General features: G+C 44.8%; 2 protein-coding genes across 4 annotated transcripts; both read left to right on the top strand.

Moving 5' to 3' along the window:
- The first annotated feature begins 1,351 nt into the window (after positions 1-1,351).
- LOC147187228 (uncharacterized) lies at positions 1,352-15,526 on the top strand. Of its 3 annotated transcripts, none has more exons than XM_086102418.1 (11): positions 1,384-1,590; positions 2,862-2,909; positions 3,271-3,451; positions 3,531-3,609; positions 3,680-4,033; positions 4,295-4,376; positions 6,149-6,294; positions 7,086-7,133; positions 12,027-12,157; positions 14,981-15,161; positions 15,240-15,526. In XM_086102418.1, exons 3-10 carry the CDS (start codon positions 3,324-3,326, stop codon positions 15,135-15,137), a joined length of 1,125 nt encoding a protein of 374 aa, XP_085958544.1. In that variant the 5' UTR covers positions 1,384-1,590; positions 2,862-2,909; positions 3,271-3,323; the 3' UTR covers positions 15,138-15,161; positions 15,240-15,526. The 3 variants fall into 3 exon arrangements, with proteins under 3 accessions (XP_085958546.1, XP_085958544.1, XP_085958545.1); XM_086102419.1 differs by having other exon boundaries at positions 2,745-2,909; XM_086102420.1 differs by lacking the exons at positions 12,027-12,157; positions 14,981-15,161; positions 15,240-15,526 and adding an exon at positions 7,240-7,347 and having other exon boundaries at positions 1,352-1,590.
- Positions 7,454-12,012, top strand: LOC147187229 (xin actin-binding repeat-containing protein 1-like). The gene has a single exon (XM_086102417.1). It carries the CDS (start codon positions 7,463-7,465, stop codon positions 11,786-11,788), a length of 4,326 nt encoding a protein of 1,441 aa, XP_085958543.1. The 5' UTR covers positions 7,454-7,462; the 3' UTR covers positions 11,789-12,012.
- Positions 15,527-15,600: the final 74 nt, after the last annotated feature.

Below are 15,600 nucleotides of genomic sequence, written 5' to 3'. Positions count from 1 at the left end.
GAAGTCATTTCAGAAAATCCCAAATGAACTATTTTTAACGTCACGAGTAAAGTAATGAGACAAAATACATTAAATGAATCATTAAAAAAAAATCTTACTCTTTTGTAAATTTGACCAGGACGTTTGGAAGTGTGACGTCAATTCAAGAAAAACAAATGGTACAGGCCAATATGGAAAGTGTACAAAGCTCGTCAAAAATTGATTCAGAAAGCAATTTCTCAAACTTCTCTCATGGACGAACCAGACGCTCAGGATTTGGAGCGGAGACGTGACCAGTTGCGTTTGGAAGAATGTTAAGGTATACACGCTGCGGTTATTAGCCTAGCGCAGGGGTCGGCAACCCAAAATGTCGAAAGAGCCAAATAGGACAAACCCCCCCCCCCCCCAAAACAAATATGTCTGGAGCCGCATGCTGCTCTGGAGCCGCGAGTTGCCGACCCCCGGCCTAGCTCCATTGTTTGCAATTCGATGCCGTGTCTTGCTGTAAATTGCGCATGATGGGATCACATACTCGGTCCGCATATTCCCGCTAGCATTCAGAGCACACGTCATAGAATGTTGGTCTCCTACATTGTCATTGCTAAGGAAGTTCTGTTGCGCCGTCGGCCATTCCGCACATAAAATCTGCGGCATTGTTAGTTGCAAACAAACAACGATGATTCTATCCAGGCACTCATATAGTTCGAAATATTTTTGTACAGGAATACATCCATGTACATGTATAATCATTTGAATCAAATGTTTTCATAAACAACAGCCAGAGTGAGTAATTGATTTTCACACCTACTGTATCTATTTTCGCAAATCCGGTTGAGAAAAAAAGAGGTCTTTGTAACAAAGAATGTGATTATCTACAATGACTAAGAAAGATATAAGCATTTGCTGATTGCATGTCCCGACTGTTATATACTACATTAAAGTATAATCGATGCAATGCTAAGTTGCCTAGCCGACGCTAATGGTGCATTGTTCTTATTATTAATAGCGCGGGCGATTTTGGGTAAACGTCGACGTGATGATGATGTGATGACGTAGCTCCTGCTTGGCTCTTTGCCGGTGGAAACCCAAACACGCTCTTCATAAGAACTTGTTAAGCACCAACTACGGTAAGCACAGCACTAGCGCTATGCTAACCTTTGAAAGAGAGACAAAAGTGACATTGAAGCGCAATCAAAGCTGTATGAGCATGCGTACACTGGCAGATGAGATCCAGCCCACTGTTAATTTACATGTTTAGACAGGCCCACGGTGTGCCGTTATCTTTTAAACTCAATTCGTCAATATATAACCAAGTGACCGTAAGGAATGATCATACATTCAAGTACAAATGCACTCTACTTGGTGTTGCCGATGTGCTATTTGCTACTGCAAAAAGTCAACCTAAAGCTTGCAACAATCGGCAGATTTTTTTTCCACGAAAGAATCGCAATATTATTATTCTTGCAAGAGATTTTTGATGCCACCGCACCGCCAGTACCAAATGATTTAACACAGTAGGTCCTCGCGCGGACTTTGGTCTCACTTTACAGGTCTTGCGAAGCTGCGGAAGTACTTCGCGTCGTCCCAGGGAGCGGAGTGACGTTACCGCAGGTAAACATCATTTCATTATTGACCATACAAAAAAAATGTGAAATCAAGTGTGACTTGTTATGATTTACATGATTAAGTTACATAACAACCGGCATCGTTCTTCACAACAGCTCAGTTTTGGGCATAATTCGCATATCGTTAGCCCCGTCATTTTCACATGACGGTAACCAAATGAATCAAAGCATTCAAATTTGGATTTTTCTGTTTTTCCCCCAAAAACATTGGAAAATCATTTGGGCAACTATGCCATTGGGCTAACTATGTATATGAGCAGACTACGGATACAGATTCGAATAAGGATATGCTACGGATCGTGTCCTTCGGGGTGTGTCGAGTAAAGTAACCATGAGGCTTAATTGACACTGCATTATAAAAAACAACAACCCAAAAACCCCCACGAATGGAATTGAATATCTTCAGATCATTAGACTGCTCAAATGTTGATTAAAATAGATGGTGTTATCTGCCAACGTAAGTGTTCACATGATCAAACGTGTGCCCTCTCAATGCCAACTTGACGTCATGGAAATACACCAGTCTCGGCCATGCAGTATAAGGGCCCGGAGAAGGTGTCGAACCTCACAGTTCGATTCCAATTTGATTATTTAGGTCGTGAGTCGATTCAATATTTATTTATTGATGTCGAAGAAAAACGCACATCGCAGGAGTAGCTGTTGAAAATTTTGAAATCTTCATTTTCACGTCCCTGTGCACAACAATAACTTTTTTTTGCAGATGAAGGACAAAAGTTCATTTTAAAAAACAAACAAACAAACACACGACCGTTCTGAATGAACACTGGAAAATTAAAGTGCGTGTCAACTTCTTATCGCTTGGAAATTTTGACCTCAACCTCAACATTTAACAACATACCATCTCGACCTTCATTCAAAGCGTTCACATCGATTTTTTGCATCGATTTTTTGCGCCCTCCTGTGGTCAGATGGTGAATCGAGTCCGATGGCTCCTTAAATCATGATTGAATCTGAGGGACTAATATGGCAACCTATCGATTAATCGATAGGTACGCTTAGCACAAAGACGTACACACAAGAGGCCTTGACTCGGAATAGTCGATTTTACGACTCAGAAATTGACGTTTAACGGTTGCAGTCAACTAATCTTTGATCAACTGTTTTTGGCATGCCGTCCAGCCAACAGAGCAGCATTGTCTTCACTCGTCTACGCACAAATCTACAAATCAGAGCGGTCAGCCTTACAAGCTTCGATTATTCAGGTCACTGCCACTCTGAAAATCTTTGAACTTACAGCGGCGGGACCACCAGACTGGCGGCCAGGAACGTGGGCATCAGCCTAAGGTGACACGCAATCTTTGTCGCCAAAATGTCTGATGAATGAACGAGAACTTGATTCCTCACAGAAGTTGTCCGATACCACATGCACCAATTTGGCGATACTCGCGACGTGGCGTGAATGTAAATCTGTGGTAACCGTCTAAAAACGTGAGTTGCGAGCATATGAAAAAGCAGCCTTATGTCGGCCGGAATGTCCGGGGTCGATATCACATTTGGACACTCAATATCACATTCGATATCATATCGATATCACATTTACTCACCGTAGGGTAAATGTAGCCTGATAGTGTATCTACTTATAACCACGCAAATAAAAAAATGGCTCCTCGGCAGTCGAGATGTTCTCCAACTGTTTATCCATTAGAACGGCAGACACGCCGGACAAACAGCCCGATATTCTAAAAGGCTTGATCGACAATGGAGTGGAAGAACACGCCGACTCGTAGTCAGTCCCTACGTAGCGTCCGCTCATCATACGACAACCCAACCCGGAGGGATACCGGGATTCTTACTCGGACGGTGTCCGTGTCCAAGTTGGTCGAAAGGTGGAAGAAACACTGTCCTGATTTATGGATTGAGACAAATCTCGCCTCCATTTTGAATGCATCATCATGACCTAAACAGATATCAAGCTACAACTGAAGGAACTGGTACCGATTCTAGAGAGAACGGCGGCACAAAAGGGAAGTCATCAGGTCAAGAGGTAAGCTTTCATTTTGCAACATGTTTCCATACTTGGGCGTGGAATAAGGGGATTTTTGTCATGATGGAAGAATACAGTTCCAACTCCGTCTGTGAATGGCCCACGGGAAAGGAAAACATCTCAGCTGGAGCCTCCAAAGACCGGCGAAGACAAATGGGAGCGCTCTTTGCCCGAAACCAGTTTGAGCCGCAGCAAGTCGACAGGGAGCCTTCAAAACAACGCCAATGTGTCCATCGAGGCCTTGAAGGCACGTTTTGAGATGAGAAATAACCAGGCAAGCACTTTCAGGGTGGCGGACGAGGCAAAGCCTTCCAAAGACGTCAAGCCGGTGATGAATGGAGAGTCGGCAAAGGGGCAGAAGGCTCCCGACGCTCCGGTACATCCCGGCAACAGTGATGCAAAGGAAAGGAATCCTCCACATACGGTAAAGAAGCATACTGAACATGATCTAAACATTAACCAAAAAAAAAAAAAAAAAGAAAAGGGAAGGGGGGGGGGGGGGGGGGAACCATTTTTAACTTGCTGGGCAACTTCATGAATACACACACAGGTCTTGCCTGAAGAGTGGAAGCCATGAAACAGTATCTGAAAAGTGACCAATCAATTCCATACTTTCTTTTCAACTTTTTGGGCAAGTGCGCCACTGCTTTTTTTTGAATGTATTTTTTTAATATGTCCATTCAAGGCGGTGACACAAACCTGGACAGAGAAACGACAAACGAGTGGCGGTACCAACGTCGTCGAAAGAACTGTGGCCGCCCAAGCCGGTGAGTACAAGACACTTCATATGAAGTGACAGTAAAATATTCCATAATATTAAACCGAGTCCCAAATTGGAAAGCGCAGCACAGAACGAAGCAAATGGGATTTGGATGCATTGAACGCAAAGGCCTATCCCATTTATTTTTGTATTGGAGTACGAAAAATATAGAAATGCATTTTAAGATTAAACGAGGTTTTTAAAGAAAGGAATTTTAAAACCATTTACACATGTGCATATAAAATCTAAATTTAATCCCTGGCTACACTTTACAAACTAAGAAGAAAACAGTGTGCCCCCTAGCGTATAATTCACAAATTGCATTTTATTGAAAATATCCATTCCGTTTCTGTTATGCATTTTCTCACTTAAATTATCCCGCAGGCCTGATTGAACCTCCTCGGGGGCCGGTTCTGCCCCGCGGGCCGTATGCTTGACACCCCTGCCCTAAATTGTCCCTTAGAGTGAATGTGAGCGTGGATTGGTTGTTCGTCTAAGGGTGCCCTGCGATTGGCTGGCAACCGGTTCAGGGTGTCCCCCCCATGAATGAAGAGAGGAGAGGGTGACTTTGCAAGGAGCAGTGATCAGTTCCTACCGGTGTGACCATGGCAGACCACACCGCCGCGGGACAGAAATAGCCCCGCTGAATTAGTGGGAGGTGGCGCGTGCGACTCAGCTGTCACTAGGGCACGAGCGCCAGATAGCTCGGGACCACAGCGCAGACACCAACCGGAAATTATTTGAGGAAATACGCACTGATTTTTAAGTTGCAGCCAGTTGGTGGTGAGTACCGATAATGATTTGTGTTTCGTTTCTCTCGAGACCACAGTCAGCGACTGGATCTTGCAAGCATGTCAAACAGCTTTTGTTTTTTAAAATTAAAAACTCAAGATGTTTGAAATCCAATCGTGGGCGGCTACCAATTGGTCTCCATACCCAATTTTTTGGGGTCCTACTAATCATGAGATGTTTTATAAAACTGTTTTCACCATACTTAGTAGGTATTCGCAGTATTGTCAAACACACAAAATATGACATTTCTTTGAAAAAAAATGTCCTATAATGAAAAGGGGAACTAAAGTCGTCTGGACGACCTCTGATTGATTACAGGGGGACTTAGATTTGCGACTGTCCCGACCCAAAACATGAACGGAATTCAGTTACCGTTTGTCTTTTTTGTTTATTTTTTAATTTCATTGAGTTCAATGATTTGCCTGCAAGAGAATGTTCACATCTTCAAATGCTGTCATTCCGAACGATGGTGTCATTGCGTTAGCGTCGAGAAGTGATCGATGAGAGTATGTTGTGACTTGCCTTCCACGCAGGTTACAACATTGCGCTCGGAATAGAACTGCGCCTTAGACGCAGACCGTAATCGAGCAAGACATCAGTCCCAACTCCTGGTGACACAGACACGGTTCGCGTATAGTTTACGGCAACTTCTTTTGAGCACGTTTAATATTGAACGATTGGTTGCTGCAAAACATGACGGCCGGCATGTTTGGATTTATGCGACACATATTTCTGATCTTCTGTGCCAGTGGTACAGTATGCCTTTCACTTCACGGTCAGTATGTGTGTCAGGTATCTCCCTCTTACCGTCATAGGTGGGATATTTTTAACCGTGACGTACGGCAGTTGCGACGGAAAAGCTTCCCGAGCGCGGTAGCAAATACAAATCGTGACAGCAATGAAAGTGATTTACCGTTTTGTCTATTGCACCTCCGGACGGGGTCTCACTGCATCTTGCCTTTGTGTCAACTTGTGTTTTGTTTGCAGATGAAAAACGGAGGTCAATCGCAGACTTCAGAGAAAATTCCTTTGTTCCAGAGAGGGAGATACCGTGTGTCTCTGTCAAAGCTTTGTCTGCACTCTATCTGTCAAAGGTGGCGACTCAGGAAGCAAAGCAGAGTGACTTCAAACCGGTAACTTCATACTTTTTCTCTATCCGACTACCCGGAGAATGTAGACTCCTATCTGTAGGCTGTCATACCTATTCAGAGCCAGCTAGATAAACAGTAGCGACATCTATCAATGTGCCCAACTGACAACGGTCCAATGAAGGTGCTGTGTCACTGTCTGAAACAAAATCAAGGCCTGGATGGACCAACATTTCCGTCAACCAAGCCAAAACAGAAGTGAGGTAAAAAGAGGGATTTCTGTTAGCTAGTGTCCTCAAACACCAAACAACAAGTCCGAAACCCCGGTGTGCTTTACCATATTAAAAAAAAATAATAATAATAATCCTAATCCAGATTGAAAGCATGCTCCAGGGAGACCAGGACAATCTCATCCATGCTCTTATCTCCAGTAGACCTCATTATCGAAATGGTCTTCTGACTGGACTACCTCAAAAGAGCATCAAACAGCTGCACCTCATTCAGAACGCTGCATCTTGGGTTCTAACCAGAACAAAGAGCTCAAAACATTTTACTCCGGTCAGATGGAAAATTGATTCTGTAGAGCTCTTTGTTATAGGTGCAGCGCTATAGAAATCAAGAGGTATTGTATTTATAAGTTATGCAACTGGTCGATACAAAAATAAAATCACTGAACAGTTGAGGTCCTGAACACACCAAAGAAATGGTAAGAGAAAATAAACCCAGCGAGGCTTCATTTGATAGTCGATTAGTTCTCGATGAATCAGTTGATCACTGTACCTCTATAGTTTTGTTTTATTCTTGTTAAATTTGACTTATATTCTGTATTCTACTAGGCACAAGATCAGTCATCTGAACTTGGGAGACGAATAAAACAAATGAAGGTAAGTATCTGTGAAGCATCATTTTTCAAACATCATGAAACTGGCAAAACAGGTAGCGCATTACATTTCGCGCTGTACTGACAAAACAGCTGCATGTTGTTTGCAGAGTAAACACTTGCTTCATCCGTTTGGTTCACATTTGGCCTGCCTACAGTTGTTGAAAGCTTTGGAGTTCAGCTAATTCACTGACGACTTGCATCAGTCAGGTGGTACTCGGAAGGTAATACAAACGTCTCATGAACGGAAGCATGTTTGCGCATGCTGAAGCATGGACCCCGTAAGAACCAACTCGGTGCCAAATGATGACTGCATCACTTTGTTCTTATAAGATGGCGGAAGACACCCAGCTCATGAGAGAAGAGCGCCTTCGGCAAGGACCGGATAACCTCGAGTCACAGTCGCACCAATCATTGCGATCCCAAATGTCCAAAGAAAGGCTGTACCAACAGCGGCAGAAATGTGAGCTAAGAAGACTCCTGAAGCACACGCATCCCGAGCTGAAGATGCCGGATGAGGTCGTAGATGAGGAGCTCGCCGAGGTGTTGAGCTCAGACACCGAGGTGACGGCCGATGAAAGCGGATATGAGGGAGAGGTCCGCTCCAGGTGCCTGATATTTGAGAATTGTTCCCAAAGTGCTAAAGTGTCCGTTCACAGCCCCAAAATGCACACAGCTGTCCAACAAGGCAACGTCAGTAAAATATCAGCCGTTTCTCAGCACCCCGACAAGATGTCTTTTCTGGACCAAACGGTGGCTTCAAAGACCGATCGTGAGGAGGGTGTCAAGAGAATAGATGTCCAGGCAACCAGAAGGATATTTGAGAGTCCGTTTGTGGATGCACCCGAGTCAAGTCCAGAAAAGGTTGACGGTAAAGTTTCTACTCTTGGTGTTTCGACTGACTTCGCCAATGTCCGGTGGAGGCAGAAATGTGATGGTCAGAATGTACAGTGCCAGGAGAAACCCAGCCGGATGAATCGGATAGAACAGAAACAAGGGCCAGATGATGCTGGCTATAGCACATGGAAGGAAGAGGAAGCCTTGTCCTGTTCTGAAGTTAAACAACACCAGGACGGGATAAAAACTAGGACATGTCTTCTGCAAAACAACCCATTCATATCTAAAAACATTGAAGATTCCAATGCTCATATGACAAAAGCCAAAATAACAGCAGAAGACGACTATGCCGCCGCCAAGGTTAAGGACAGAGTGCATTTGTTCGACTCGGTCCCGTTTGACCAAATCAGACATCAGAACAAGGACGAAGTGGAGGCAATCGCGGAGACGCTCGAGGAATCACTGAACACTCTTCATCGCTTTAATGCCATTCATGCAGACGGCTCGATTATCGAGGTGAACGAGACCGCGCGAGCGAAAAAGGCTAAGTACACCCAGTCGGCGAATGGAGCCGAGATCAATTACGATGAGGTTTCTGAAGGTCATTTTCAAAACTTCATACTTGGTGCGCTACCACGAGCAAACGTTAAGCCTCAGATCACTTACCTAACGGAAGCCTGCAATGGAGAAATTAAAATCACATTGGTCAACGTTCCCGGACACCCGCATCAGTTCGCCGGCATCCAGGACATGCCGCGCAACACTGCCAATGTGGTTCAACTTGTGGAGGATGTTCTTAATCAAGACAACTCTCTGAGGAAAGGAGTGATCATCCAGGAGGCCGCTGAAAAATCTGCAGATGTCGTCGTTTACTCCCTCTACAAGTATTCGGATGAGGAAGACGTGCAACGATACTGTCCTCGAGAATATTCCATAAGAACCGACGGAAGAAAATCTCCCCTCATGTCTCCAGATGGCGCCTGCCGAGGATCCGTCAGTCCGGAAGTGATAGTGAAGGGGAATGTGAGACTACTCAAGAGTTGTATTGAAAATGGTGAACTGGATTATCTGAAAACTCTTCAGGAAAACAGGGAACAGGAAATTACTCCCGAATGGAAGATGGGACAATGCATAGATATTGTTCCTGAACATAAAGTTGATCGTGTCAACGAGTGTACTCCAGTGGATATAAAGAGACTGAGAAACATGTTTTCTGGTGAGCAAATCCAAAACCAGTCTGATCAAATTGTCAATAAAGATCAACCCCGTTCAATCACGACGCCAAAGTCTTTGCAAAATGTCACCCTTGATAATGTTCCGGCATCTCCAGTGAATGACTTTGACGTTCCCGCTGACAGACATGAAGCAGAATGTGGAAGCCAAGTTCGTGAAGAAACAAGAGACTCCATCACTCTCGTGCCATTTGAAACCCAATGTGGATACCAAGTTGTCCAAGCTGAATTAATCCAAGTGGTGAATGATGACGATGACATCTCAAACCTCCAACTTGCAGTCGATAGCCTCCAAGAAGCCACATTGGAGGCCCGATTTTTACACGAGTTATCGCCGGAAAAACATGAATCCAAAACGGTACAACACACTGAGCGACCCGTTATCTCAGCGCCTGATATCGATTCACAGGCAGTACATCACCAACCTAAAACGTCACCCCAAAATAGTGGAAGATCAGAGGAAATGAGTTGGAGGATCAGTTCAGGACCAGATACTGAACAAGAAATGAAGGGCCTTGACCAAATTGTTTCAGGGGAATCCCACACAGCTCCAAGCAATAAAAACCAAAAAAAAAATAGGACAGAGGAGGTCCAGATGAATCACTTCCAAGCTGCTGTGGTTTGTCCAGATGGTTCCGAAACACAGAAAGACGGAGAGGACGTTGTCTTTCGGGGACAGTTCAAAGCAGCGTTGGATTCCTTAGAGAGGTCTCACATTAACGTCACGAGAGGAGATTTCAAAGCAGCTACGATTTACCGGAACTCCTCAAAACCTCTCAAAGAAAGAGTGAAAAATCCAGCTCGAGTTTCCGGCGACAAGGCAATCAACCAAGACGTTTGTGCAAAGGCATCCCAAACTCGGATGAGTCCAAATACGGTCACAGAAGTGGGGACAAGTACAGTGCATCAAAAGTCAACAAGTCCTGCTCTCCAGACAAGTAGAAGGCCTGTTGGACCAAAACCAGCCATCCCTCCAAAGCCTGAACATTTGGAAGTCAAACTGCAAAATAAGCAATCAATAAACACTGAAAACTCATTTAAGGTATTGAAAGACACACGTTCACCGGACATTGATAAACAAACTCAAGAAATGTCGAAAATAAACACTGGTACAGAGTCAGAACATGATGTATTGAGTCACAGAAGGTTGGGTGAAGGATCACAAAAACCTCAGAAAAGACTTGAAAAACACCAAATCCATCAATCGCATATCGCAGTGGAAAAATTTGATCAAGACCAAGGAGGGGAGAACAAAGACACAGTCCAGGAGACAGTGGCCCCGGACCTCCTTGCCAAAGGGAAGATGACTGGAACAGAAGTCCAGATAAATTTCAATGAGACATGCAAAAAATTCTGGGGTATGGATGACCTTCCAAAAAAGAGACCACCTGTGAAACCAAAAAGAGTGAAAATAGCTCAACCTGACAACAAAATGTCAAACATTTCTGCGCAGGTGGTTGCAGAACCAAATCCCCCGCCACTTAGTCATTCAGGCAGTGACACAGGGGAACAAAATGACGCCGAACAAGAAGAAGGAATGAAACAGGAGGGCAAGGTTGAGTCGAGAGCTAAAAGGGAAAGGACGGAGACCGACAACGAACGGCGTCAGCGTCTGTCGCTCCACATGGACGAGATCATGCGGGGCAACGGCGGGACCGCCGTGGAGATTTTCGACCAATTGCGAAAGCAGGAGGAACTGCGGGGCATCCTCTGTCGAGTCGAAGCGATTGAAGAGGACGCCAGCGAGGTTGATGTGAGGTCCCTCAGAAACGTGTTTGAGAACGTCCCCGACTGGGATGTCGCCTCGAACAAAAAGAAGCTAAGGCAAGAGAAAGCAGATAGCAAAGAGGAGATGACGACGACATCAGCAACCGAGACTAAGTCCCCAATGGCGCACGTTTTTGGAGATCTTGAAAGAGCCAGCGAGGAAATTATGACTCTCAAGGAACAGACATTAGCACGGCTTGTTGACATCGAGGAAGCCATAAAGAAGGCCCTTTATTCGGTCTCCACTTTAAAATCGGAGTCTGATATTGCCGGTCTGTCATGCCTGTTTAAGGAGTCGTTAGGAGGTGGACGAGTTTCCCGGGCATCTGGCAACATGAGCAAAATTAGCATCGGCTCAAGCAAAATGGCATCGCTGCAGGTGAAAGAAGGCCCCGCAGATTCACCGGGTGGCCAGAATCCAAGTGCTGAAATAACCCCAAAGCACAGAGAGGGTCCTCCACGCTCACCTGTTTTTATCTCTATACAGTCAGCCGCGAAAAAGTCAGATCAACCAAAGCTGCTGCCCCAAGAGGCCACAACCTGCCCAACTTGTCAGCACAGCCCAGAGAAATTCCCTTCAAACAACAGTCCCGCTTTGAGCGAAAAAGAGCCCTCTGCCTGCTTCCCACAACGAGAGACGAGCGTAGTCGACGGACAAACAGACCCGGAGGGGAGCGCAATCTTAGGCACCAAAACTGTCGCAGAAAACGATCAGAGGACGGATGCCCGCAGCAACGGGATTTATTCATCGACCACCTCCACTGTTGTCACCGCCATCCAGCCTGAGACCAGAATGTCATCCACAGATCTGATCGTGACCTGACCAACTTTGCATCGGGTTGCGACATACCCGGAGGTTTTGCTGCCCGTCAACCGAACTCTACCGCGCGAGAACGCGACACATTTTGTCGGTGCTTATTTAAGATTTACAATGACCGTCGTGTACAGAACTGCAATTATTTCTGACTGATACTTATGTGCCGGAATGTGGTTTTGTTTTGTTGCTTTTAGACAAATACAGACGATTCGTTTTCAACTGCCTGTCTCACTTGTCTCATCAGTGCAAACCGAGTCACCAAGAGACATGCTCGGCCTGTCTGAAGCCAGTTTATCCCATGGAAAAAATGAGCGCGGACAAATACGTTTTTCACAAAGGTTGCTTCTGCTGTAAAAAGTGCAAGAAAACACTGAGGTGAGATGTCGAGAACAAATGCAAAACATGATTTCAAGCACCGCTTGAAAATAGAGCTCGTACGGGAACTTTACAAGGACTAAATGTAAGGGGTGTTTGATTCCATTTTCTCATATTCATGTTTTGGAAATTTGGAGGAAAACTGAGTCCCCAGAAAAAAATCCCACACAAGCATGGGAGAACAAGCATAACAAAGTCCATACAGGAAGGCCAAAGCCAAATTTAGAACGAACCTCCAAAGCTCAAAACTGCGACGCAGAAATGCTGACCGCTTGGCAAACATCCTGCCCTGATAGTGACATTTACCAAATGATGTTAACGTCACAACAGACGTCGTGTTTTGACGGAACAAGCTTGCCTCACAGACTTTTAAAAATTAATCCATTAGTATGTTTTTTTAAATTGTGATGACGTCTAGCTAGCAATGCAGCAACTACATTTTATTTGAAAGACCAAACAAGTTCATTTTAGCTCATATTGGGGAACACTAAAACAAGTAAAAACTCGACAGCTCGAGAAAACAACAGCACAAAAATTATCGACAGAAGAATACAGCGGCTTGTTTTTTTTCGATTTCATCTTGACAGACTGTTTTAAATGAGAGTTGCTTGTTGCGTGTTATCCCGATAAACGCAGCTGGAAATATAATTACTTTGAAAAATACTTCATTGAATCTTACCTGGTTAGCCGGTCCAAAGAGGGTTAAGTCCTGACTTTGTTTCACAGGATTTTTGCCTTCCTTCCTCCAAGAAGCTGACAGAGATAAAGGCGTAAATTTGAAAACCCGGGGCGAGCCAGTGGTTCATTTGCGGTGACCGGCGACTCTCCTGCCCCCACTGGTCAATCGCCAGAGCGAGGAATTCAGGGCCTACCGTGAATCGGCTAGATTACCTTGATTCCAGCGTTGCAGATTTTCTGGTGGATAACTAGAACGAGATTCATCCGATACTTTGACGATACTGTTTGCAGCAAGAAATATTTCACAACAGGGGGTTTTTCACCGTAGCAAATTGGATTTCAGATGTAAACACACACGTGCACATGCACACACAAACGTATATGTACCGTATTTTCACGACCATTCGGCGCACTGTGTTATTGGGCGCAGTTTTACACTGGTAAAACATATGCCAGCTTAAACATACGGCATGCATGCGCGCACGCTAAAAACACGTTAGCTTGAAGCATACGGTAGCATGCCAAGACATACGGATACACGCTATAAACACGTTTTTAAAAAGGCAACGGATGCAAAACCGAGTTCGGTTGTATTTTATTTATCGTACAGTGTACTCACGTTTTTCGATCAATCATCACCCAGAAATCCATCAAAGTCCTCATCTTCTGTATCAGAATTGAACAATTGCGCAAGTACCGGTAATCCATCAAAAACGCCGGGTTCCCTCTCGTTGTCAGAGTCACTCACTCTCATTGCCGTGTGGTTCCACAGAAATGATGCCGGCTTTTGCCAAAAGCTCCAACAACGGTCCAAGCGGCCACAATCCATTCGCAAATTGTGGCGTAACTCGCCCGGCGCTGCCTCTCACTCTTTGTAAAGTTGTGTTTGCCATCGATCATCCATTGTTCCCATGCCGCTCGCAACTTTACTTTGAACGCCCGGTTGATGCCGATGTCCAGCGGTTGGAGTTCTTTAGTCAAGCCTCCGGGAATGACGGCAAGCTCAGAGTTCATTTGCTTGACTTGGTTTTTCACCGCTGCTGTGAGATGGACACGCATGCCAAAAGCATACCCGATGGCTTGAAGTTTGAACTGAGCTTCGTAGGCGTGTCTCTTTGTAGAATTTATTTCCGGGGGTTCTTAGAAACCAAAACCGAAGTTGTTTCGCAATAATGCACATAGCCACACTTTATACAGGTGTTGGTACCTGCTTGGGACGTCCCTTTAGCGTCCACTTACACGCCCACCCTTCACTCATTGGCGGACTTCTTCGCCGCATGCCTGTCCTCACTCACGTCCGCCTCTTCTCTATATAAACAGCGTGTCGGCTGTCAGTCAGGTTTTGGAACTCAGTGCATACACAAGACGCTTCGCATCATAAGGCGCCCTGTCCATTTTAGAGAAAATTTAAGACTTTTAATGGCACCTTATAGTCGTGAAAATACGGTACTCTTTATTTTTATGCCAATAGTGCATAAGTATGAGCATGCACTTATTTGACACTTCATATAGTCAGTGCAGAAAGAAAAAAAAGGGGAAAGAAATTGTGAAAATTACGATCAGCATTCACTTTCACTTACATCAATTTCTTGGATAATGTATTTTATTTTGCTTCCTCTGTCTTTCATTTTGGTCACTTTTACCCTCTCTTCCAGCGTCAGAGCTCTTGTCTTAGCTGCTTGACATCCAACGGTCCGTTTTGTAGCCATTTTAGCAATGCAACGTTCTTGCTGCGTCTGAAACTAACAATGACAAATACTTCATGGCCTACTGCGCACGTGTAAACCAGTGTGGTGGTTGCTGTTGCCGTTTCCGAACGAAGCAGTAGAGGTCGCCGTTGGATTAGACTTCGTTGTAGTGAATCTCGTCGCGAGGCAAGAGCAGAGAAAAAGATTTCGTATAACGCAACGGGGTTTTTTTTTTCGTTGTATAGGGGGCAGGAAAGTGGGAATGGTGTTAATGCACGACGATTTTTTTTTCCACACTAGGGGGGTATTTTCGCCCATGTAGATTTCGTTGTAGAGGGGTTTCCCTGGACCGGTTAATTTCCGTGTCATTCAAATGACGATGCAGACCACCGTATCGCTTTACTCAGCATTGTTGTTTATTTCGTCCCATAACCGGCGACTTGTGCTCATTTCGTAGCATGATCAATTACGTTCCTTTACACGGGGAATTCTACTGCATATTCCACTACCGACAACTGTTCCAAAGAAAAGGGAATTACGACGAGGGCTTTGGACACACTCAGCACAAGAACCGGTGGCTTCTCAAGACCACGCGTGCCGAATCGGATGCTTAGATAATCTTCCTCTGGTGCGATGATGTGAGTAAACTGTGCGAGAACTCATGTATTGATCCTTACCGATTGCTCGGTTATCACCAGTAACGACTCTCTTCTCAGGGATGACGACAATGGTATGACGACGTAATGAATCCGAAAGCTGTGCGGGAGTTGCCAAACAACGAAGTCAGCTGGTGTAGGGTCCGCACGCCCGCAACCTTCGTGAGGAAAGGACCTGTGAGAATTTTTAATTTTTTTTGCTTTCAATTTGTCTTCAGTTGCTTGAACAACGTAGAGGAATTTGCTCTAATGATTGGTTTTCCTGTATCCTCTTCAAATCTAATGCCCGCTTATCGAAAAAAGATTTGAATTAAATACAGAAATAAAAACACTTGTCTCTTTGTAAAGGCTCAACTATTCCGAGGGGTCGATTACCGTCAAATCGTTATTTGTTACATAAAATAACCCCAAAAACCTTTAG

Source organism: Hippocampus guttulatus, chromosome 21, assembly GCF_054856545.1.
Source record: "Hippocampus guttulatus isolate MCC_2025c chromosome 21, RoL_Hgut_1.0, whole genome shotgun sequence".
Classification (NCBI taxonomy): Eukaryota; Metazoa; Chordata; class Actinopteri; order Syngnathiformes; family Syngnathidae; genus Hippocampus; species Hippocampus guttulatus.
This window is presented reverse-complemented; position numbering and strand designations above follow the sequence as displayed.